Genomic DNA, 25,793 nt, shown 5'->3' with positions numbered 1-25,793 from the left:
TTTTCAAGTTTTGTTTCAAACATTTTTCTTCATTTCTCCATCCTTTCCTTTCTTCTCTCTTCTATTTTTCCTCCTTTTTCACATATCTTGTTTTAAATTTTGACCAATATCAAATCTATTGTTTTTTTTAAAAAAATATAGTACAAGCGATAGTCTAAATTAAAGGGTAGGGGGATTTCTCACACACTAATACAACTAAAATGCTTTTAGAGTTCGAACTTGAGACCTCTTGTCTATAAGTGAAAGTTCTTTTTCCACTAAACTAGACCTCATTGACCTTAGATCTATTGTTTTATACATAATGTTCTGGACCTTTTGGAGAGGGCTTTCTTGTTGGTTCGACATGGTGAGCCATGGTTTCTTGGTCAGTCCTCTAATCTAGTAATCTGTTTTGGGCCATTCAACTGAGACATTTGGACGGTGTTTTGGTTTGCTTAGGCTTATCAGATGAGGAAAAAGAAAAAACCAATCCTTGTTCTCTCAAACTCGCATATTTGCATGTGTTTCTTTTAGTAAAAGAAATGTGAAAAGTACAGATGTGGGTTATGAACCCTCCTCGTAAATTAAGAGTAATTTAAAATATCGCTTTGTCAAGAAAAGAAAGAAAAAAACCCTATGAGCGTTCATGGCCGATCTGAGTGATACATCAAACAAAAGTCCCCGTGATTAGATAATACCCTTCTTCATCATCAATCAAAAAATTCCAAGCCGTATAAGCATTCAAAAGCGAGGAAGAATTTAGCCAGCTTAGAATTTGAGACATTCTAGCGCCCCTTCATAATATGGCTGTGGTAGATAGATGCATGATGAACTAATATCTTGAAAAGGAAAGAGCCTCTATGCACAATGAAAGAGACAGATCTTTACCAAATATTCCCATCTTTTATTAGTTCTCATTTTGTTTACGCTCAACATCAATTGGATGATGAGAAGAAAATAGAGTAACTAGCAAGAACAACGATCACACGCAATTCTGTTTTCAGCAAAAAGGACACCACACAAGGGATTAGAACAGGAGAAAACAAGTGAAGCTTCAACCGGCAATTTCAAGCTAATTGTTTAGTGATCTTCGAAAGAACATCTTGATAAGTAGCTCTTTGACTGACAATCAAAACTCTTAATGAAGTTGGTTATTATGATCCGAAACATGTACCTATCTGTGGTTGAACTTGGTAATGAAATGAGGGTCATAATTTTTGATCAACCAACCAATAATAACAATTAGAAAAGAAAGGGTGGCCAAATGCACAAGGCTCTCCTGCCAATATGGGGTTTGGAGAGGGCAAGAAATATGCAGCCATACCTTTAATTTTCAGAGAGGCTGTTTTGGCAGAGCATTACCTAAAGCAATTGTTTTTGACAAATGAAACAAATAACCTCTCACTTATGCACTCTACTTTCATAGATATAAACACATGGGGATGCATCTTTGTTCCCTTCTACAAAAATCAATAGTGGGAGATAAAGAGGGCACCACATGGAAGATCAAGACTGTGAAGAACGATTGAGCTTAGAAACAAGTGACGCACGACAAAGACATTTCGAAAAGATGTTGATCATGCCGAAAGGGGGAAATGCAATCTTGACCTGTGAAATATCAACCTCTCATTGATTATCAACTAGGATAGGGTGTATGACATGGTTCTTGTTCTTTTCAGGGAAGTGGATAAGATGACTTGACTTGATGAGCATGTTGCTGCCATTAAGTTGACGATAACTCAAGATGTAATTTAAGCAGCAAAGCAACCAGAAAAAAAAAGAAAGATCCACAGCAATATAAAGATTGCAAAGGACAAAATACTATATCCACAACTGAAACCAGAAAAAATGAGAAGTGCAAAACAGGTGAATGTCCCTTTCAAAAGGAAGGACCATCTTTTTGTTGCTCAGAGATACCCACAAGGAAGGAAGGAACAAAGATCAAATCGGTATTTTGGTGTCAAACTATAGATACTCAAAAGTCATCAAATCTTTATAGAACCAAAAACATAATACATCTCTAAACAGGGCAAGAAGAATGAAAAATAATTAAACTTAAAGGGAAGTGGCAAATGACACCAAAACATGATCATTGATTTCATATTGAACAACAAGAAGAATAGGTATGAAAAATGAGGAGAAACAATGAATTAGAACGAGAAAACTACCATCTAATATATGCAAAAACAATCACCCACATACCACCAAATCATGCAAAAACGAACAAAAAATTACCCAAATTAAGAACACATTGGTGACAAACAAGAGCCCTCCTTTCTTCATACGCCAAGAGCAATCACCAAGCAAGCACCCAAAAGCGTGGGAAACCACAGAGACCTATACACCCACATCCAAAGCCAAGCCACCCGACAGAACATGACCCAAATTCTCACTTCTGGTCATTAGGACATTCCCTTGCCAAATGCCCTTCCCCTCCGCAATTATAACACCCACGGCCACCACCGCCTCCACGGCTACCGTATCCTCGACCACCGCCACCAAATCTTCCAACACCGCCACCGCCGCCGCCGTCCTGAATACAGTCCCTAGCCAAATGCCCAAATCCGCCGCAATTGTAGCACTCGCCACCGCCGCGACCACCACCGTAACCACCACTATAACCGCCACCCCTCCCGCCGCCTCTCCCGACATCATACCCTCCACCGAACCTTCCATAACCACCACGCCCGCCGCCTCCATTGCCTACCCCTCTCCCGCCATAACCGCCACCCCTCCCGCCAAAACGGCCGCGTCCACGGCCATGGTCAAAGCCGGGACCTCGGGATCGGGCGATAGAGGCGACGACGTCGACGGCTTTGGTGCGTCCGTCTTCGCCTAATTCGACGAGGAAGTCGACGGGCTGGCCCTCCGAGAGGGTCCGGAAGCCGTCGGATTGGATCGAGGTCTGGTGGACGAAGAGATCTTCGGTGCCGTCGTCGGGGGCGATGAAGCCGAACCCCTTCTGCGCGCTGAACCACTTGACTGTGCCCGTGGATCTCGCGGTGTCCGCCATGGATGAGAAGGATCTAGAAGCTTCTTTTTTCTGAAGCTTTTATATATTTTTTCTTTTTTGTTTTTCAGTTGGTGCCGGTGGCGGGGACTAACTGTTCTGTTGAGGAGTCTCAGTCTCAGTCCCGAGTGCCCCTCTCTCCTCTGCTGCTTGCTGCTGCTGCTTTTTCATTGTTGGGTGGGAATTAGGGGAAGTTATGTGGGATCCGCGTTGGTTTTCTCGTCCATACGTTGCCTGCCACTTGGCAGACTAAAGTAGAGTATTTTGGGTTTTATCCAATTATCCATTTAGAGTTTTACACGTCAGCTTTGAAGTTTGGAAGAACTAAACAAAGCAAAGAGTTCTTGACCAAAAAAATTAAAAAAAACAAAGCAAAGAGCCCCACTCTTGACCCAAAAAAAGGAAGAAAGCAAAGAGCCCCACTTGCTTAAACTTCATCTTCAACCCCAAAAGCCCAAATCCAATACAACTGAGCCCAGTTAGGTACAGTATGCAACAATGTGTATAAAAATAGAAACTGAACTGTGTATAGGAGCTAGCTCAATAGAAAAGGTATTTGATTTTGCAAACTAGTGATATTTGGTTTGAACCACCATGATACATTAGTAAATATATGTGAAAAACTGATTATTGCTTATGATTGGGTTTTTTCACTTCCGCCCATGTGGACAGATGTTCAAAATTCCTGAGCACTCTTTGAATATTTGTGTAAACCTCTTCCTCACTCGCTTGAACTAAATATATAAATAAATAAAGCCTAAAACATAATTGGTTAGTTTCTTTAGGTTTTTTCTTTTATTTATTTAATGGTGTGTTTACTAATCAGGAATTGAAATTTTCATCAAGAATTAAATTCCACATATAGAGAATTCATGCGTTTACTTCACATCAATAAATTGAAAAGTAAGTGGGACTCACACAAAATTAGGAATTGAATTCTTGATTTTTGGGGAATTCAATTCTTGGAAGAATGTAGTATTCTAATTTCTGAAGAACTAACCCAGTAGGAATTCATCTTTTTAGAGATGGGATCTGTTGTCCCCATTTTCCATGTCCCTCCGTGTACCTTATATAATTTTTTGACATGTGTCCAACAACTTAACCCTAACATAACACTGTTAACTAATAAATTATAAAAACAAAAACTAAACATTAAAAGAATAAATATAACCAAACAGCCACCAGTTTGAGCGCCCACCACCTCACCCGCCACAATCCCTTGTCCTCCTCACTGCAGACGAGCCCTCTCCCCTTAGTCTCTCTCAATCTCCTATCTATGGCAACCTCACAGGTCTCACATCTTGGAAGGCTTGGGGAAAATGTCAGGTTATTGCAATCCTTATGAAAGCAATTTGTGGGTTGATCTTCCCCATTGGAACCTTCACAAAGCCATCACTCTTTGAAGAAAAGTGGTATCTGGCATCCATCCTTCACGTGGCCATGAATTCCGGTTTAAGAGTTTAGAAAATTTTGATCTCTCAGAGGCAAATGCAGTCAATCAGATGGATATGGGTGGTTGTCAGGAGTTAGGTTGGCTATTGAGATTAGTGGCTGCTAGGTTGTTTTTGTTTGAGAGACCTGTGAGGTTGCTATAGATAGGAGATTGAGAGAGACTAAGGGGACAGGGCTCGTCTGCAATGAGGAAGACAAGAGGTTGTGGCGGGTGAGGTGGTGGGCGCTCAAACTGGTGGTTGTTTGGTTATATTTATTCTTTTAATGTTTAGTTTTTATTTTTCTAATTTATTAGTTAACAGTGTTATGTTAGGGTTAAGTTGTTGGACACATGTCAAAAAATTATACAAGGGACACAGAGGGACATGGAAAATGGGGACAGCAGATCCCATCCCATCTTTTTTATCCATTATATCCTCATACAATTTTTAAAATTTCTAATTTGCCATCTACTTTAACCCAACAAATAGGACATTTTAATAAACAATTTCAATAGAAATCCGGAATCTAACTCCTATTAATCCATATGATTTAGTAAATAGCTTTAATAGAAATCTGAAATCTAATTCCCCTCAATCCAACTCCTCCTCAATTCAATTCTCCTTAATTCAATTTCTTCTAATTCAGTTACACATTAGTAAACATGTCATAAAAGTGGTTAATTTTGTATAATATATTTTGTGATTTCATTCTGATAGTTTAATTTTGTGGTGAATATATTTATTTATTCAGCGTCCACCGCATCATCTTTCTCTGCTCTGGTGTGGCGTCTGTGTGGTAAAAGAGTTGGACATAAGACATGACAGTTCGACGTCGTACAGAATCTCATTCTCCAATCAAATCAGAAACTCTGTCCACATACATGTCTTTGCATGATGACCACTAACATGAACATCCAGTTTTAAAAAAATTATTTTCACAAAAAGTGCAGTCTCTTCCATTTTCATCCTTAAACATGAACCCTTCGTTATCGTGTACCATATTCAACAATGGCCTTTTCTTTTTACTTTGTTTCTACCAATCAACCAAAGTGAAGGTGTTTCCTTGATTCGTACGTTATTGTAAATAGTTTTATTGCTTAAATTTTGTGTATTTACCAGACTTTTTGGTCATTTATTGTGTTTTTTTTTTCAATACAAACGATTTTGTGAGAGAAGAAAATCGAATCTATTGAATGGTAAATGTGGTAGGTACTGGGGATCTGCCTTCTTTTGCTTGCTAGATCATATGGTGTGGTTGGAAGAACAGAAGCAAATAGGAAAGCTATGAAAATGAAGAACGATAAGGCTAATTGAGGAAACATAGGCCACTAAGCACGTGAAACACTACTCCACCAATGTTCCACTTAAACGAAAATAGGAAGAGATAAAATGCAACCTTATAAGCCTAAGAATTCTAAACTACAATACTAATTAAAAACTTATTGAAGATATTCTTAACTTAAGTAACTTCACAACTAAAATAATTAGCACATAACAAAATACTTTTAATCACTTGAACTACAAGATTTTTACCCTTTGATCCTTTTATACTTGAAGAAACGTGTGGCAGTTGTTGACATATAACACAATTTTGAACTCGATGTGCCATTAGCAATTTTGGATTTATTAATTTTTCGACATGAACATGAGACTTAGGGTTAGTGTCAAATCCGAGCAACTTGATTTTGACACGACAAACACGTTTCTTGTGTTGTATTATATGAGGAAAATGATGAATATTTTCTATCTTTAATTGTGTATTATATAAGTAATTGTATGATTATTTTTACGACTTAGTTAGTATCACGACGAAGTTGGTTATTATTTTATAAGTTAAGTATTAGTGATAGGATATGATGATTTAGAAATAAATGAGACTTAGTGTTAAGGTGTTAGTTTATAATGTAAGTCACAATCCAAATACAACACAATTATTGACGAATTTAGTTAGTGTTATATTGAGTCTTTCAATGTGATTAATCAAATATGTCAAGTTAGGATTGACTAGTATTCAACACGAATTTAAAGTGACACAACATAAACATGACCAATTAACAGAAATTGCCATTCTTTGTTTTTTAATTTTTTTAATACAAGTAATAGTCTAAACTATAAGGGGATGAGGGATTTCTCTCTCACACACACCACTTAAGTGACATAGAGTTCAAACTTAAGAACATTGGATGCAAGCCAATACCTTTTTCTATTGAGCTAAATCTCATTGACAATTCCCATCATATCTTAAATTTTTTTGAAATGAAATATGTTGGCCCAAAACTAAAAGTAAAAAGGAGAAGTGTGCATAAGATGAAATAGGTAATTTACAATTTTGCATACGTTAAGAAATTGTAGAATAAGTCAATAAAATGGTCAACCCAAGAATAAAATATGAAAAGCGAAAAAAATAATAAAATAAGGAACAAAATTTATATTGGCCCATTGAAAATTCACGTAGCAAAAATCAAAGATGTGAACAGAAGCAGTGCCGTGCCTGAAATCCCAAAAACCCATCTGATCCCAAAGCCTCTCTTCATCCGCTCAACCATTCAAAACCTTCGCTTTCATTCTCTGACTTCCACTTTGAATTCCCACAATCCCTGTTTTTTCTTTTTTCTTTGTTTATATTTGTTTTCCTTTGAACTTCGCCCATTGCCGCCGTCCTCACCTCTCTGGCCTCTGTTGAAGACGAAACTCGCAAACCCAATTCACGGTTTTGAATCTGGACACCTTTTTCCGCGTCCACAGAATCACTGGTACATTCATAAACCTTCCTTTTTTCTCTTTCTCTGCAAATCAAACTATATTGTAATCTTACAAGTTCTCTGATTTTGCCTTTTTCTTTAACTTTCTATTTTCAGCTTGTATGTATTTTACTTCAACACGTTTCTCATGCACTTTAAAGTTGTGTTGGAGGAATCTGGCACTGTTTGATAAATCTAGGAGCTGAAAAGTTTCACTTTTTAAAACTAGTTTGTGCTTAATTAAATAGTTCACAACCAGTCAAAATGAAATTGTTTTGCTTTTTCGATATTTTATGTTTTGGGTTGTTTAGTGGAGGACACGTCTTTAAAGATACAGCTTTTGGAGCTCTTTATCGACTGATTTTGGTTTGATGTTCTAAACCAACTTTATACTGGGTCCCTACTCATTCAAATTGTTACCCAATAGTGTAAAGCAACAAACTTGATTTGTTTTCTGTATTGAAATCAATTGAATTCTAGAGCACAAAATGTTGATTTCATGCTTAGAAATTAGGTGAATGAAATTTGGTTTCAATATTGGTTATTGGTCAGAACAATTATTGGGTGCTGGGTTTTGTTCTGTTTGGACATCTTCAGAGTCTGTGGGTCCCGGTCAGGCTTTTGAAGAACATTTTGTGATTTGTTTGGTACCGAATTTTACTTTATGATTTCATTAGTTGGTAGCTCTTGCATTGGCTGTCTGTTTGTAGGTGTTGACGCAAAAGTTGAGAAAATTATTGTACAAACAAGATTCTGTAGTGTAACTGTGCTGCTCCAGTGCTTATAAATAGTTTTCATCTGTACCCTTCTACATCAGTAGGCTTATAACTTGAGGCCCTCTTTAACATGTATGCAAAAAATGATTTAACCTTTGACCTATAGGCTTCTGTAGCTGTACTGCTCATTGCTAGAGGTCTCTGTAACTTGTGGATAAGAAAAATTCAGTCCCATTGTTTTAAAAAAATAATAATTCTGTGACATCATTCTTTCATTCTACAATCTTGATATGCAAAGTAATTAATATTATCTGAATGAATCTGTTTAGGTCCAGAGGTTGTATTATTGTCGAATTCTGTGGACATCTTGAATTGCTTTTGTCTCTTTCTTTCACTCATGTCATGGCTGCCTGAGCTTATGTGTGAGGTGCTGTCAATGAATTTCATATGTATTTTTTTATTTCGAAGATTTGACGTTTTTTTATAAGAGCCGAAGGAAATGGCATCATTTGTTATTATACAAATGTTTGATAGTCTTTGAAAAATAGAGTGGTTGGCATTCGCTTGCACGGTACAAATTATGGCACTTCAACATTAGTAGCAGCAGTAATTGCATCATTTTCTATCCTACGTTTGTTCCTCTGTTCTTTAGCTTTTCTGAATCAACATTCTGATTTTATTGCTGTTTTCCGAAGTCACCCCAAGAGGAATAAAGTGCAACGGTTATGGAGGGAGGGTACCGTGGGACTAATGACTCTGAACTCAGACGAAGTGTATCAAATGATCGAACAAGCAGTGCCACGACTTCATTAAGGAGGCGTTCTTTTAGTTTATCAGGTGCTCAGCCTTCCCAAATAGATGATGACATTGAAAGTGAGCGTGTTTCAGAGGCAGGAGATATAGGGGATCGGGCTCTTCACAGCAACAGGCACAGTGAGAGTGGCAGCATCCGCTTGTTGCCTTCAGAGGATATTCAACTGCAATCCTATGGGTTCTGGGGTCGTGATCCGGTTACATCCTCTGCAATATCCCCTGTCTCACCCTTGCCAGAGGAAATCATATCTCCTCTTTCCATTGATGCAGTCGTATGCCATGAGGACAAAAAGCAAGTGAGCTTTTGGTTTGCATCGTCATTGATATTTCTTTTTAATTTTTAGTCGGATCATGCTAGTAACTTAGATTATTGTGTTTTTATATGCAGGAAACCACAACAAAGTTGCCAAAATTGTTGGAGTATGGTTCATGTATGACTCATTTAGCCGTTTTTGGCATTCTTGGGGTAACGGACTTAACTATGTTTCGTATATATACCAAAGTGCATTTTCTTTGAATCCTAATATCTATTGAGTTTATAGCTGCTATTACCTCTGTTTGACAAAAGTTGGATCTTAATATCCTTGTGCAAGAATGCACTGACCACATCCATTCTGGTCTTTATAATTCAGATAACTAGATCTTATCATGCTGTACAAATTTTTTTCTTGCTAAAAATAATTTTTGGAAGAAAATCTGTGTCTAAATGGATTTGCTCATACTGATCAAATTGTATCCGGTGTATCTTTATTATATCGTTAAACTGTAACTTAAAACATTAACAATTTTGATCATGCTTTGGCAGGTTGGAATTTCGGTTTCTCTTGGCAAGAATGAATATGTCCTTGAAAGCAATTTGTTAGATATTAATTTATTAATTTCATATATGGGAACCTACCTGTCAAATAGATTATTTGACATGCTACAGTTTGCAGGTGTTAACGAGATATCTGCTGCAAAAGTTGTTTGGCCCCGGAGTTGTTGGTGTAACAAGCAACCAAACCATTCTCTACCTCGACCTTCCTTCTAATATGGTTTCTCTCTCTCTCTCTCTCTCTCTCTCTTACACGCACAAACACACACACAAGCACAACCCCTTTATTTGGGAATATTTTGTTGATAAACATTTATGCCTTATATACTTTGTTGATTGTGAGTATTGAGGGACTTATTTGCACATTGTATGACGATTACTGAAGTTTTTGCCCTTCATCTTGTCATTTTTTATGTCATATTTCTTAGGATAGTGATATGGATAATGTTCAATGATGTTCTAATGCAAATTATTTTCCTGAACATTTTTTAAGGTTGGTTCTTTCTTGATGGGGTGGTTTGGTGTTGTTTTCAAAGGAGATATTTCATATATGTCAGATCATTTGGCCATTGGATTATCAACCGGTTACTTGGGAAGCCTTACAACTTTCAGTGGGTGGAACCAGAAAATGCTTGAACTCAGTGTTGAAGGCCATTGGGTTTTTGTTCTGCTGGGTTTCTTAATAGGTAAGATGTCGTATAAAGAATATGCTGTAGTAGACATGTAGATGGCCATGGCAAGCAGGGTTTTGAATTTCATTTCTACGGGTGGTTTCCTGCTTTGAGCCTATTTGTAACTCATCAATGGACAAACCCATCTAGCTCAAATGGCTGCGACTAATACAAGCTTCTCTTTAATGTGATTGATTTCAGGTCTGTTTCTTGCGGCCTACTCCATCATTGTTGGGGTAGAGACAGCTAAGGGTTTTAGGAAGCTTCTTGAAAGGAGTTCAGGATGTGGTATAACTAGCTCTGGCACAAGCTGGAGGGTTGACAGCCACAAGCGTCACTTGGTAGTTTTAGCTGTGTTTTCACTGATGCTAATTTCTCTATGGAGTGTAAGTGGAGTATTGCTAAGGGAGGAGTTTAGCAGTGACAGCAGTGAGGCGCAACTATGGTTGGCTTGCATAGTTGGACCTCTAGGTGTGTGGATCAGGTGGTTCTTAGCCAGGCTCAATGGACGTGGATTAGGCAGGATGGGGTTGTTGAAATGGTTTCCATTTGGTACTCTAATTGCCAATGTTTCTGCAGCTTGTGTCATGGCAGCTCTGTCTACTGTGAAGAAAGAGGTAAGGTCTTGTGATATGATATCCGTCCAGATCCACTTCGTAACTTCATCCTCACCTTTACCTTTTGTGTGATATTCAGAAAGCTTACACTAAACATATATTTGTCACATTATAAAGTGCTAAGTTTGTTATGTTTTTTTTGTGTGCTTTCGTCGATGATTTGTAGCCTCTTAGCAGAATCCCTGAAGTTCACTGTCTTCTGCGACAAAATTTTGTGTTACCTTCGCCAAGTACACAACTGAGGTTCACTTCTGGGATTTGCCCCGAAGTTCACCATAGAGCCAGATCGTGTGGATTTATTTTACAGTGTTTGGCAGAAATGTCCAAGTCCCCTCCAAACCATGTGGATTTTGTCGTTGCTCATTTATCTACTTTTTTTTCCGTATCTTTCCACTCCTAATTGCTCTTGTGCGCCATTTGATTCATCCATGCCAATTAGATTTGTCGGTACTGCATCATATTTCATGGGAAAGCTAACGAGTAGGACTTATTCTGTTTGTGCAGGTGGATACTAAGACGTGTGATATTGTTGCAACAGGCATACAATTTGGATTGCTGGGCTGCCTGAGTACCGTTTCTACCTTCATTGCTGAGTTCAATGCAATGAGAGAAAGCAAATACCCCTGGAGAGCATACACATATGCCATGGTTACGATATGTACCTCGTTTGGTTTGGGGACCCTGATATATTCTGTACCTGTTTGGACAAAGGGATACAAGTAGCATGCTTTGGACAGCCTTTTGATGCTTCTTCTGCAATGCAACGCCTCCTCATGTTGGCTTCGCACAATGTTCAATCAAATCTGAGCATTGAGCGCCTTGCGGAAGGCCTTTTGATGCTGCTTGTTTTGATGGGCTGCCTGAGTACCGTTTCCACTTTCATTGCCGAGTTCAATGTAGTTTAGACTAGATCAAAGTAGAATATCGCTTGTATAAAAAATTTTAAAAACCACAAAATTAGAGCCCATTTGGTATCCTACTTTAATCCAATTTTATAAACTCAAAAATAGATTTAGCCCAAAAACATGTTTCGTAGGCCCATTTTTAAAAACCTAAACCCAAAAAATATTAAAAAACACCCCTATTATTAAAAACCAAAAAAGTGAGGTTTTACATTGTCTCTCTCACTCCCTCTCTCTCTCGCACCACCAAAATTGAAAGGGTTTATGCCTCACGTCTTTTTTCTTTACTTTTGTTAATTTCAATTTGGAGATTAGGATTTTTGATTTTCTGATTTTAATTTCAATTTTTTTTAGACCTTAAAAGTAGTTTGGAGTTCAATACCAAATAAATTTTTAGATCTTAAAATCACTATTTAAAAACTCATGTTTTAAAAAGAATCATAATTTTTTAGTTTACTTTTTAAAGTAAGATACCAAACAAGGCCTTATATTTACACTTCTAATTAATATGTAAATCTTTGAAATGGTAGGAAGATATTTTGCTAAATAATAAAGAATTAGAAGACAAAGATTGAAAAAATGTCCTTGTGTAGATGTGGACCAATCCATGCAACATCAAGAAGAAGAAAAAGTTATATAAAAAAGAAGAAAAAAGAAGAGAGGTATGTGGATTTACTCAGGGCCTTTGAGGGAAGGCTAAATTGCACAAACCATTCTAGTGGTATGGCTTATACGTCACAGCCTCCCTAGTGAAATAACAGTAATGCCGTTACCAATCTCAAATTAGGTCGAAGTTTTCGTTCCAATGTTAACTAATTATGCTCATGTAAAAACATCATGTGTAACGGTTAAGGGTTAAGGGATCCTTTCAAGACGTCAAATAGAAATCGACTTGAAATGACCTTTCTCTGTCCCTCTACTCATTGTATAGGGAGGAAAATTTCCCTGGCATCGGGATGTCAGGGTAAGTAATCCACCTAGGTGTGCCCGTCCAATGGCCTCTTGACAGTTATCACCCCCTTAACATTGGGAAATTAAAAAATTTGTCGCATGTTGGCACATCCGTACGGGTGTCTCTCTGATATTACATGGCAAAGAGACAAAAGCTGGTGGTGATTAAACATTTTTGATGTTTTTATTAGAATTGACTGTAATGCCTTAGCCTCTATATTTGAAATTTTTTGTATTGAAGTTTGAATTGATAACATTTATTTATTTTGAATGATAAATTTTTAATTAACTTAGATATGTTGCTTAAAAAATGAGAATATGTGTAAATGACTTATTACTGTAGTGGTTTGAAGTAATTGGTTCTTCGATGAAAGATTATGAATTCGAGTTCTAACATCTGTGTAGTGTAATGTGAATTTAGTATATTATCGTTTCTCTCAATATGAAACCAAAATCTCATAAAAATCATTCATCACCATTAATTAATATAATTATTTTGGATCAACATGGCACTCGCCAACACATACAACTTCCCCAAACAAAAAGCAAAAAACAAGAATTAAAAAAACTACCAAACACTGCATAAACTAGTATTGAAAACGACATCACTCAAACCAAATAAACCAGTGAAATACCCGAGTCTTTTTTTATTTTTTATTGGGGAATTTTGTTGAGCTTACAATAAACATACTCCCCGTACGTCTTGGTCTTGTATTTAGGTGGATTTTCCTGGTTCACAAGCTGTGGGAGAGGCCCTATTACGTGGTCTGCTGGAGGCTCCAAGAACACTGGCCATGAGATTCTTGTCTTGTCTTTGTTCACTGTGGTTCTGTGCAGCACACTCTTGTACTTTCCATTGCTCATTACCTGCCACAAATTAATTAATTAGTTAGTTAATTAATCACTTGGGTGACTTAATCAAACAAAAGACTAAAAAAGGCAAGTCGAAGAGAGATGTATAAATGTGTACCTCCATTTGATCACCAATGTGGATGACAAGGGCATTAGGGATGTACCTAACGTCGTACCAGCGGCCATCTCTGGAGGCCTGGAGGCCCTGGACATCGTTGGGGACGAGAATGGTGACGATGGACATGTCGGTGTGAGCCACCACGCCGAGAGCAAGATCCGGGCGGGGACATGGCGGGTAATAATTAATTTTGAGAAGGTAAATCAAGTCATCTCCACCAGAAGCCTTCTTTAACTCTTGTCCTTCGAGCCCCAACCCTAGCGATAGGAGCCTGAACAGCTTCTCCACCACTTTGTGCATATGCTTAGCATACTCCTCATTAGCTTCCCTGCACCAATCAAAATTAAAACAAATTCAACCATTAAATTAAACAAATAGAATTTTATTAAATATAAATTAAAATGAGAAAATGTAGTTAGAACTTAGAAAGGGGTTTGTTATTTTTCCATTTTAGGAAAGAATTTTTTTTTTCTTTTTTCAGATAGGCAACATGCCACGTCTGTATTTTTGTGGAAGAGATCTTTCCAATAAGCAGCCAGTCATGAAATGCCGCACCGCCAGTAGCTTAGAATTCGTAAGTTGAAAAAAAAGGTTATTCGGACGGTCTTTCATTAAAAGCGAAAGCAACAGTGTGTGGTCCTATCACACAATTTGGTTTTTTTTTGTTGGATACTTCTTTTTTGCATCGTAATTTTCATTTTAGCTTTTTATTATTATATTTTTTCTGGCTACCTACTTATAATAATCTTATAGGTAGGTTATATTATTTAGGGAAATTTGCTTAAATGTCACTTGACATTTTAACCATATGTACTATTATTACCAGAATTTTTAATTTTTAATTTTAAACACTTAAATTTTGTAAAGTATTGACGTTTTCATTAAATTTAAGTGCATTTCCGTCAATGAATTATAATTAAAAAATTCAGGTGATATTTATGCATGCACATAATTATTTATTGTCATTTCTAGCCAAGATCGATCTTTCTTTTGGAACCAATATCTTAATACTACTGCCTATAAAAAGAGTAATCAAATATACTTATAATTAAATAGTTAATCTCGACTCAGAATCAAATAACAAAATATTTAGTAATTAAGTATTACAAAATCATATGTTCTACACAATTTAACACATCGTTGCAAAATGTGACAATGAAGTGGCAAAACTGTAATTACGAAAAATCATCTATACATATATATATATAACTATTTCCCCCATATTACTAATTGGTGTTAGTAATATGGTCAGTAAATGTTGTCAACACATTAATACTAAAAACAAAGCGTGCCTAACCTGTAAGAAGGCGGGTTCTTAGGCCAGAACTGGTAATTAATGACAGAAGGAGGCCAGATCTTATTAAACATATGGTCCACCCAACCTTTTTTCGTAACGTTGCCGTCAGAAAACTCCTTGAAAAGCTTTGTCCCATAGCCTTCCATAGAGTCAGAGTCGAGAGGCTTAGCATAAGCCTCCTTTTCCTCCTGTGGAAGCTCAAAAAACTCATTCCCAACAGCCTGCAAGTTTCTTATGGCCTCACTAGGGATGTCATGGTTCACAATCTGGTACATGCCCCAGTTGCTGCTGGCCTCAGCAATCTGACGGATGAGCTTTTGCTCATCAGGGTCACTAAAATCAATGGTTGGGACCTCAAGGACCTTCCCATGAACGGTCGTGATCCCAGGTTGCTCATTCTCTGACCTAATGAACTCGTCTGGGATAGTGCCCTCGGGTTTTGGGGCAATGACCTCGACTCTCTCTACCCCCATTTTTGAAAGAAAAAAAACCCTACAGCCTAAGGGCTGAGAAGATGAGCAAATTAAAACAAAGCGTGTTTAGAGGAATTTGGAGCTTCTTGATTTGTCTCTCACTCCCTTTGCGTGAAGTGTATATTTATATTAGTGCCAAAAGGCAAGTGACCAATTTTTTTCTTTGGGGGCAGAATGGCAGTGACTATTTATTGTGCAAGAAAAATCGTTTTCAGAAGAAGGTAGGTATGATGCCCATGCCATGTACATGTAGGGGACGTGGCTCATTCCTTGTGCAAGAAAAAATGGTTTTCAGAAGAAGGTAGATCTGATGGCCATGCCATGTACATGTAGGGGACGTGGCTCATTCCTTTTCGCTTAATAGTTCAACTGCCCCCTTTTACAAGATCCATCAAGGATTAAATTTAAAATAAATAAATAAATAAATAAATTTGGGTAGATATCGTTTTCCAGTTCTACCGCTGTCATCACTTCACTCCATCCAATTGCTTTCCCAGCTCTCACTAAAGTTAAAAAAAAAACAGAAATTCCAAATCCAACTTTCCAAAAATATCCTTTTTCGTTTGGTTGGAGGAGGGTATACAACTTGATGTATGAGTATGACATACAATTTCTCACGAAAGTCTCACGACAATTTATAATTGTGAGACTCATTACGAAAATAAGTCTCGAAAATTTATATTCCGCGTGATATATAACGGTCTTTAATACAACAATAAACACTATTTTCGGTACCTAAAAGAATTAAAAAGAACTGATAGCACTCAGTGTCTTTTGAGTGTTTTTCAGTCGGATTAACCCAACTAATGCTCAAATAAAAATAATAGATTTCCAACTCTCACTCCTTTAAATACCTCCAAGTTCTAACAATCCAGCTCCTTAATTGGTACAACATTTTGCATGTACTCTTGATTTGTCGTTAAATTTAAAATGAGGAAGAGGGACAAATGAAAAAAAGATTGGGTTGGTTGTTGAAGATCGCTGTGGGGCGAGAGAGTAGAAACTGTAGAAATACTAGGATGCACCTACCTCCACAGACCATTACGTATGTTCACATTAATTTTTGGGGGCATGAGTTTGAGAATATAAAAGGCCCACGTCACCTAGTTGATGTCTTTGCATCAATATCAATTAGCTTTGTGTTGAATGTTATAAATTTTTGTTGGGTATCTTATTTGAGAGACATCTTTATTATTACGAAGCGTTAATAATCATTTTATATTTTAACACATTTCTTCACGTGGGTTTTTCTGCACCATATTAGAACATAAGTTATAGAATTCAATATTCAATCGTATCTAGTTAAAATCAACTAGTAATCGTTAAAGAGACCCACGATTTTACACAAAGTTAATAAGACGAACACCTATAGATCTTATATAATTACAAAACACACTTTCCTTTTAGAAGTTACATACACAAAATCAACTGTCAAAGTTAACATATTTAAATGAAAAAGTCGAAACTATTGTTACTATTAACAGAGTCAAGACGATGATGTCTGACAATTAAAAGAGTTAATTACACCAACACGGCCTTAAATTTAAGAACGAATGTGAAAGTTGTTGAGAGCCCCGAGAGTGAGAGAAAGCTGGCTATATAGCTTTACTGGGGAATCTTGTTGAGCTTGCAATAACAATAATCTCCGAACTTCTTGGCTTTGTATTTAGGTGGATTGTCCTCCTTCACAAGCTGTGGGAGAGGGCCAACTACGCGGTCTTGTGGAGGCTCAATGAAAACCGGCCACGAGAGTCTCGTCTTCTCTTTATTCACAGTGCTTCTATGGAGGACACTCTTGTACTTTCCATTGCTCATAATCTACCACAAAGTTATTATCACTTAATTAAGTTAGTACGTTATTAAAATCATTAAGATTAACGCAAGGTTTATCTTAATAATAATATAGATAATATAAAGAGAAGGTCCTAACCTCCATCTGATCACCAATGTGGATGACCAGGGCATTAGGGATGTACCTCACATCGTACCATTGGCCATCTCTGCAAGCCTGTAGGCCCTGGACATCGTTTGGGACAAGTATGGTTAGGGCAGACATGTCAGTGTGGGCCACCACTCCAAGAGCAAGGTCAGGGCGGGGACATGGAGGGTAATAATTAATTTTCAGAAGATAAACCATGTCATCTCCTCCAGCAGCCTTCTTCAACTCTTGTCCTTCAAGCCCTAACCCTAAAGAGAGCACCTTGAACAACTTGTCCACCACCTTGTGCAGATGCTTCACATACTCTTCATTAGCTTCCCTGCACCCATCAAAATTAGAACCACCAATATGTCATAATCTACATTAGTTTTTAATTTGTGGGATATATATATATATATATATATATTGAGAGATGTATCAAGTTCGAATCTCATTTCCATTAATTCTGCGAAAGATTTATCAACCTTAAGTTTATTATGAATTTTAGTAGATAGGGATCAGCCACGTCTACTTTGTTTTTACGTACTTAACTAGAATGGGATATACTTTTTTTTTTCTTTGAAGAATTTTATCAAACTTAAGTAGGAGCCCTAAAGTTAGAGTGATATCTTTTTCACTGTAAAGGCTTTCAACAACGACCGGTTTGTGTACAATTGATTTTGGGTTAGGGTAGGGACCCTTACAATTTAAAAATTCTAGACAATAATAGAGAAAAGACCGACTCACATATGCTAGAGATGCATCCATACCTAGCATTGCTCAAAACAAATAGTGTGACTAACCTGTAAGAAGGTGGGTTCTTAGGCCAGAACTGGTAGTTAATGGCAGAAGGAGGCCAAACCCTATGGAACAAATGGTCCACCCATCCTTTCTTGCCTTCCAATTCCTTCTGAAGCTTCGTCCCGTACCCTTCCACAGACTTAGAATCTGGAGGCTTCGCATAAACCTCTTTCTCCTCTGGTGGAAGCTCAAAAAATGCCTTCCCAACAGCTTGCAATTTGCTTATGGCCTCATTCGGAATGTCATGGTTCACAATCTGGTACATTCCCCAATTCCTGCTAGCCTCTACAATTTGGTTCAGGATCTCTTCGTCATCTTGGTTGCTGAAATCGATGGTTGGGCACTCCAGGACTTTCCCATGGACGGTTGTGATCCCTGGTTGCTCATGCTCTGACCTAATGAACTCGATTGGGATGTTGGCTTTGGACATTAAAGCAATGTCTTGCACTCTCTCAGCCTCCGACTGCATTTGTATATATTTCTCGATATATCGATCGCCTGAGAAAAACAAAAGATATAGATAATTTGGTGAAGGGTTTGTTCTTGGCTTTTGTCTCAGCTCAAACCCTTGGCATGAAGCATGCATTTATATTTGGGGTGTGGCAACGAAATAACCATTTCTTGTACGTGAAGAAACTTTCATAGATATGGTGCGTACGTGGCTCGTTGCTGTTCGCTAGCTAAATAGTTGAACTGCCCTTTTTCCCACGGCCAAAAGAAAAATAGTGTTGCTATTTTTACTGCTGCTCTCTCCACCCACAAATTTTCTTTTGAACTCTCTCAAAACAAGAGGAGATTAAGACTATTTTAATCAACGCACTCATTAGCATTCCTAATATAAGCATAAAATCTAAACCATACATTCTTTTTTGTTAATTTCAATGGCAGAGCAGTGGCTATGATCTAGGGCAGTGGCCTGATTGAGAGGGCACAATACTTGGTGGGGGACACTTGATCTTGTTCGTTTAGATAAAGTTAGAGGAAATTTAGGGGATTCTACATGCTAGTCCCTCTCTATATTTTTTTTCATTAGGACCAGTCCCATATTTTTTAAACTTTAACAAATCCGAATAATTTCTTTTTCATAAATTAATTACAAACCTAAACTTAAACCTCTGTCGAACTCCAAAATTCATGACAATTTGCAAAGAACCAACTAGTGTAGTAATTTGGAGTAATTGCACTCTCATGCAATGTTCTGATTCAAGTCCTAGCATCCGTGTAGTGTCTATGAATTTAGTATGATATCGCCCATCTCAATAGGAAAGGTCTTCAAAATAACAAAATTAAAAATAAATAAATAAAATGATGCCAATTTATTACAACTACACGTAACCCCTAAAGAACCCAATTAACTACAAGTCAACCAAAAATCAAATAGTGCAATACAAGAGAAAACAACTATTCAGATGAGCCCTACAACCTTGAATTAGTTCATCTTTTATACTCTCTGAATTTCAACCTAAATATTGGATCTTCCAATAATATTGTAGGACTCTCAAAATGTGAATATAAGATTGCAGTTTTTCCTTTTTCTTTAGAAATAAATTTAGACAATAAGATTTATTATCTTTATAACCACAAGAAATTAAAAGGTGGTGGAATCGTAGCAATACCTTGTGTACAGAGGTGATCTAGAAGGCACTGGATTTGAGCAGTAAAGTTGGCAAGAGCTTTTCTTTGGTTGTTGAGAAGTCTTTTTTCAAAATGAGTCACGAGTTTATGGAAGTGACAGAGGGACCAAAGAAGTAATACCTCCGGCATTAAAGAGATCGACAAAAGATATAACGACAACAAAGTTAGATATGTCCCAAACGTTATCAATTAGTACTTATTACCTTTATTCAGAAACTGAAATCCATTCTGAAAAATGTAAAGAAACTGTAAAAACTACTGATACGATCTGCCGAGTAATCTAAAAAGAGTGATGTCTTTTGCTAATGTTCTTTTTAAACATCTTTTTGTACCATCAATACTTTTTTAATACAAGCGATAAGTTAAATGATTCTAAATTAACATAATTTACGGATACGATTATTCGAACTTGGGTGCAATGACTCACTGCCCCCGCCAATTGACTTAACATTTTTCCTTTTTTTCCCCCTAATTAAGTAATCATGTGATTTACGATTTTTCTTAAATATGATGTGGTCATATCATGCCTTGTGTAACAAAATTGGGATAAGTTTTAGTTTTAGTGATACTTTCTTTCTTAATCAATGAAGACAATCAAGAAAATTGAGTTCAAGTTTTAGGTGGCATTTGGTTTGTGGGATTACGGGTTTAGGAATAGATATAAGATTTGGTTCTTATATGTTTGGTATTCTATACATAGATCCATGAAATAGGGAATGAGAAACCCATGAGGGCATATTTATTTATCTAGAGTAGATATTGGAATAATTCTAATTCCAGACTTCTTCTATACTTACAAGCACATACAAAATCAAAAAAATACATAAATTCCCCAACGCAGTCCGAAATCCAATATGTGAAAATCCATTGACTAGGAATGGTAGTTAATCCTATAATCTATTCATTCTCTCCCTTACACCAAACACCAAACAGTCTATACCTTGAGATTTATTCTTCCCCTACCATGATGGAGACGCACAAAATTTGTTTGGTTTGAAAACGTAGTATTTTCTTTCTTTTATAACTGTGGTACAACAATCATAATGAGTGTTACTTTAGTTAGATGCCCTTATTCCATACACAAACATCATTTCTGTGTTTGGGCAAAACAGAAACATAATTGAAGGGTGGTTGAATGATTTACGTGGACAGGAAATTGAGAGGCAATAAATTGAGCAATTACTGATCACATGCATCACATGACCTTACCCTAATAACTTGTATCAAGAAGGTTCAGAAATGACCCCTGTCTAGAAGGATCCCTGGCCTGGCCATGAGTACTAGGATGCATCTAGGCATTTACTATTACCCAAACTAAAATGCATACCTACCTCACACCTTTCCCCACCCTAAAACATGGCTATCCTTCTCATCCCTTTCCTCTTTCCATTATATACAGTGATAGCATTAGTTGTTCACAATTATAGCCATTGATGGATTATTGAACTTATATATCAACGGTTCACAATTATCTATATGTGTGATAACTTAGTTTTTTGTTCTCTAATAACATTTTATTTATTTATTTATTTATTTTTATGACCTTTTCTATTGAGAGGGGCGATAGCATACTAAACTCACACACACTACACGGATGCTAGGACTCGAATCCAGGACCTTACTTGAGGAAGTAAATACTCCATATCACTACACTAGTGGGTCCTTTGCCTCTAATAACATTTTAAGTTTCAATCATTACAAGAAAAACGACACTTATTGTACAGTTTATGATCGTATTGTTAAATCCACGTGAAGGAGAACTACCATATAGGCGAGTTTTAGTTGGACTAACTTATGATCGTGTCCTTGGGAGGCTAAGGACAATGAGGCACGTAACACTACTCCTCCTAGAAGATATAAATTGTTAAACATGCCAAAAACAACTTGCAGCTTACATCAAAATTTTCTCTAATTGACTTTAAATCACAAGTAAAAATTTGTTTAAACACGTGGATTTTACTCAAGGATGACCGAAGACCATGTCTATAGCCTTGAATTGGATTATGAGATATCAGAATTTGTCCCTTTAAAATCTCTTATAAAGGTATTCTAAGTAAATTAAAATTGAAATGGTTATCAAACGGACTCTTAAAATTCTTATTTTGTTTTTATTTTATTGAAGAGGAAACTTAGATTTTAAAATTATTATAATGGGTTACCTTTTAGAAAGAAAGAAGAAAAAAAAACCTTTCGTAAATGTAAACTTCTATAATGCCAAGAATTTAGTTCCTTCCCCTTGGGTGAGGTCTAATATGTTTGTTTGAGCCCAGTTGTTTCGGGGCACTATTTGTTTCTACTTTCCATGGACCCAGTCGTTTTAGGGCTCTAATTGTTTCTGCCTTTGGGCTTGGTTTTCAATGAGGATAGCAGTACGCTTGTATTCGGGATTTGCTTGTGAATCGTGATCTAATTCTAAACCTATTGCAAAATTTGACTTGTAGACGAGTTGTCTAATGATATATTGGTAGTGTGTGAAAAATTTATCTTCCTTTTTAGTTTAGACTCGTTTGTATTCTTTATAAATAAATAAAAACATATTGCAGAATTTCCCTCCATGGGTGTTGCAAATAGGAAAGAAAACTGAGTCTGCTTTCTCTCAATTATAAATCTAAATCTACTACAAACATATCAAAACGGTACGACATTTTCAAAGAGAAACGATGAGAACATAGGGAGGCGGATTGTGTTAAAACCAAATATTATCCTCCGAGAATTAATGGCCATGGCAGCACTGAATCAAATCACAGAACTGTTGCACAAATATGAAACACTGCAAATGAGCAAGTATTTTCAGAATATGTAGTGTGGAAAGAAAGTCGTAAAAACACCACAAAATTACGCACGTCCAACCTTCGTTAACTTTAACCATGGGGTTAAGTTAAATATGATCATCGGTCATGAGAACCCAAAAGGTCACGGGATTACATGACTCGGAACACAACAATAAAATCTAAAAGATTCACATGCTTGAAATTATATCATCATGGCTCTCTTACAGCATTTATCACAGCCACATTAAATTGGAAAAAATGAAAAATAAACAGCCAGATGAGTACTAAAGAAGAAGCATCAGAAGATGGCAAATGCAGTCGATTATTGCATATAATAGTTTTTCTCTTCCCTGTTCATGCCCACTATATGATCTATGTGCATTAAACGTACTAAATAACCACTCATAAACTTGAAACCAACCATTCGGACGCACAATGACAGATACACAATATGCTCTTTCCCCCTTTAACCGCAGCAGGAACCACAGGCAGGTAGAGAACCTGAGAGTTGAACAGAAGCAATTTTAGCGGAGATTTAAAATAAATAAACAACAAAAAAAAACATGATTACAAACATTTAATGGAGGGAGGAGTGGACTTACTATGGTCAATTCCGCGAACATTGTCTAGTCCACGAGGTGGCCCACGTGGACGACCACCATATGGTCCCCCTCCAGGGCCTCCGGGGCCACCACCATCCCATTTCTTTCCAGAAGCTAATCCTTTTCTGTAAGCATCCGACTTTTCCATCTAGGCCATGAAAGTATTGACAACATAAGTTTTTCGTAGACAAATTAATTTGATACTTCCGTAAGTGATCAAGATACAGAGAGACTCTCTTTATTACCGAGAACATTGTAGCAAAAAACACGCCTATGAGGTTGACAATGGCCCAAAAGAAGTCGGTTATCGTCTTGAGTCGCCAAATGGATCGCTTGGATTTCACAACACCTAAAAGAGTAGTATGCAAATTACCAATTGGTCAGCTCCACTGATGATAATATCCACGAGGAAGAAAAGTATGAACATTATAATTTTGCTTAAACCAACAGTTCAACTCAACAAATTCATCTAGAAACATGTTCACAACTGTAAATGGCTAATATAGTCCCCATGCCACCACCTAATAATGCCAAAAGCATCTTTAATTGTACAGTGTCCAAAAGAAACTTACTAACCCCAGTCTCAGCAGAAGATCATGCATTAAAACAAATACAATTTCAGTTTCAGAAGTCTGGCCTATATAAAATCATCAATGCCCTTCGAACCCTGCTTTCTCATCATTACTTATATATGACCAACTTGCCAGAGATTAGATTCAGGTATTCAAAACGAGAAGGTGCTACTTAACCATTAAATAGTAGAACCAACTGAGCTTGCAACTAACCAAGAAACATGGATCATTAAACGAGCAAAGTCACACCACTTAAGATACATGTAAGCATCAATGTTTCAAAGTGAACATATTCTCATCAACACTTATATATGACCAACTTACTAGAGATTAGATTCAGGTATTCAACAGGAGAAGGGGCTAATTAGCCCTAAATTAGTAGAAGAAACTAAGCTTGCAACTAACAAAGCAACATAGATCACTAAATGAGCAAAGTCACACTAATTAAGGTACATGTAAGCGTCAATGTTTCCAAGTGAACATATAAAGAAAACACAACAAAGGAACTCATTGTAAAGTAGTCTTGGTTTCATTGGAACGAACCTTGGAATTGAATGGCTTGTATTATATACCTAATGTCCTGTCCCAAAAAATAACACATAATCCCAATTATATTCCTTGCTAATGTTCAATTTCCGTGCCTTACCCGCTAAATCTCTTCACATTTCATTCTTATTTTGATTTCATTCCTTTCGCAAGTTCATTCCAGAAACCAAACAGTACCCAAAGCAAGAAATATAGCACGAAGATGCAAAAGCAACATAACAGAACAGAAAGAAAAAAATCTCAATCCACCATGATACATAAATAACATGAAAATGGAAAAAAGCTGTATTATATACCTAATGTCCTGTCCCAAAAAATTAACCCATAATCCCAATTATATTCCTTGCTAATGTTCAATTTCCGTGCATTACCTGCTAAATCTCTTCACATTTCATTCTTATTTTGATTTCATTCCTTTCGCAAGTTCATTCCAGAAACCAAACAGTACCCAAAGCAAGAAATATAGCATGAAGGTGCAAAAGCAACATAACAGAACAGGGAAAAAAAAAAATCTCAATCCACCATGATACATAAATAACATGAAAATGGAAAAAAGCTGTATTTAGCCAGCAAAAGCTGGCACTAGCTGCTTATGCTATACAAATTCTGTCCCATCTAATTGCTAATTAAGCTAGGTAAGTAGCGTAAATGTATAAAATTGAAAGGAAAAAAAAAATAAAACCCCTAATTATAACATTGAAAATATCAGGAATTAAGCAATTGTAAGATAGAAATACATATGGACCAAAAAGCAATTGTAACAGAATTTAGAGATAATTTGATGATCAAACCCTTATTCAAAAGAAATTCATGACCGATCGCATAAAACAAGGAAAAAAAAAGCTCAAAAATCAAACCCTAGCTTCTGAAACCGATTCAGGCTACCCAACATTCGTCACATGAATTTACGAAATTACGAAAACAGAGGCAGAGAGAGAGAGAGAGAAGAACCTCGCTCAACGTACGCCATGGAGATCAGAGTCCAAACTCGAGAAAGTCTTCGAAGCTCTTCCTTGATTGAATACAGCAAATATATAAACAGTTAATTTTTGCCGTAATTCATTTTAGTATTTTACGCGTCATCTCAATTTTCATTGGCTATAACAACGTCAAGGTTAAGGTGTTTCCCACGTGGCATTATTCTATTGGGTGAATATCGGGTGTTGGCGACGTGTAACTTGGTCGGTTAAGCCGGATCTGGCGGGTAAGCACTGTTTAAGTTAACGGCCATCTGCTGGCCGGCCCGAAAGAAAATATGACATACCTGAACATATTTGTTTGGGCTTGGCTTGTTCTGTTTTTCTGGGCTTCAGCCATGTACTATATTTTCCGACTCTTCATTTTAACCCAGTTAGGTCCGACTGATTATTTAAATAATTTTCATATGAAAATATACCAATATGAAACTTAATATATACATCCATTTAGGACTCAAATATTTCACGTTGAAAAAATAGCATAGTTTAAGACGGTTTAAGAGTTTCTGGGCATTGCAATGAGCCTATTAGTGAGGGTTTGGACAAGACTGGTCTTGAGATTTTGAAAACTTAGAGCGATGCCG

The 25,793-nt window shown here is 36.9% G+C and overlaps 5 protein-coding genes across 7 annotated transcripts; 1 reads left to right on the top strand and 4 right to left on the bottom strand.

Annotated features, from left to right (window-relative positions):
- On the bottom strand, positions 1,338–3,184 carry LOC109946804 (glycine-rich protein 2-like). The gene has a single exon (XM_020555654.1). The coding sequence runs from the start codon at positions 2,990–2,992 to the stop codon at positions 2,369–2,371; it is 624 nt and encodes a 207-aa protein (XP_020411243.1). The 5' UTR covers positions 2,993–3,184; the 3' UTR covers positions 1,338–2,368.
- Positions 6,596–11,818, top strand: LOC18789026. 3 transcript variants are annotated; one of them, XM_020555229.1, is made up of 8 exons: positions 6,596–7,175; positions 8,575–8,988; positions 9,081–9,158; positions 9,628–9,726; positions 10,000–10,192; positions 10,379–10,794; positions 10,961–11,202; positions 11,299–11,383. In XM_020555229.1, the coding sequence occupies exons 2-7, from the start codon at positions 8,605–8,607 to the stop codon at positions 11,192–11,194; spliced, it is 1,404 nt and encodes a 467-aa protein (XP_020410818.1). In that variant the 5' UTR covers positions 6,596–7,175; positions 8,575–8,604; the 3' UTR covers positions 11,195–11,202; positions 11,299–11,383. The 3 variants fall into 3 exon arrangements, with proteins under 3 accessions (XP_020410818.1, XP_020410817.1, XP_007223109.1); XM_020555228.1 differs by having other exon boundaries at positions 6,600–7,175; positions 10,961–11,176; positions 11,299–11,818; XM_007223047.2 differs by lacking the exon at positions 10,961–11,202 and having other exon boundaries at positions 6,612–7,175; positions 11,299–11,818.
- LOC18788166 (flavonol synthase/flavanone 3-hydroxylase) lies at positions 13,104–15,541 on the bottom strand. Its single transcript, XM_007222473.2, has 3 exons — positions 14,915–15,541; positions 13,618–13,945; positions 13,104–13,514 (listed from the first exon to the last, which is right to left on the bottom strand). Exons 1-3 carry the CDS (start codon positions 15,385–15,387, stop codon positions 13,302–13,304), a joined length of 1,014 nt encoding a protein of 337 aa, XP_007222535.1. The 5' UTR covers positions 15,388–15,541; the 3' UTR covers positions 13,104–13,301.
- Positions 16,785–18,647, bottom strand: LOC18792331 (flavonol synthase/flavanone 3-hydroxylase). The gene is made up of 3 exons (XM_020569994.1): positions 18,109–18,647; positions 17,318–17,645; positions 16,785–17,205 (listed from the first exon to the last, which is right to left on the bottom strand). The coding sequence occupies exons 1-3, from the start codon at positions 18,573–18,575 to the stop codon at positions 16,993–16,995; spliced, it is 1,008 nt and encodes a 335-aa protein (XP_020425583.1). The 5' UTR covers positions 18,576–18,647; the 3' UTR covers positions 16,785–16,992.
- Positions 22,593–25,294, bottom strand: LOC18789070 (selenoprotein K). Its single transcript, XM_007225912.2, has 4 exons — positions 25,184–25,294; positions 23,360–23,463; positions 23,115–23,262; positions 22,593–23,013 (listed from the first exon to the last, which is right to left on the bottom strand). Exons 1-4 carry the CDS (start codon positions 25,200–25,202, stop codon positions 22,979–22,981), a joined length of 306 nt encoding a protein of 101 aa, XP_007225974.1. The 5' UTR covers positions 25,203–25,294; the 3' UTR covers positions 22,593–22,978.

Source organism: Prunus persica, chromosome G1, assembly GCF_000346465.2.
Source record: "Prunus persica cultivar Lovell chromosome G1, Prunus_persica_NCBIv2, whole genome shotgun sequence".
NCBI classification, from domain to species: domain Eukaryota; kingdom Viridiplantae; phylum Streptophyta; class Magnoliopsida; order Rosales; family Rosaceae; genus Prunus; species Prunus persica.
Note: the sequence above shows the minus strand (reverse complement) of the source record. Positions and strands in the feature narration are given on the sequence as shown.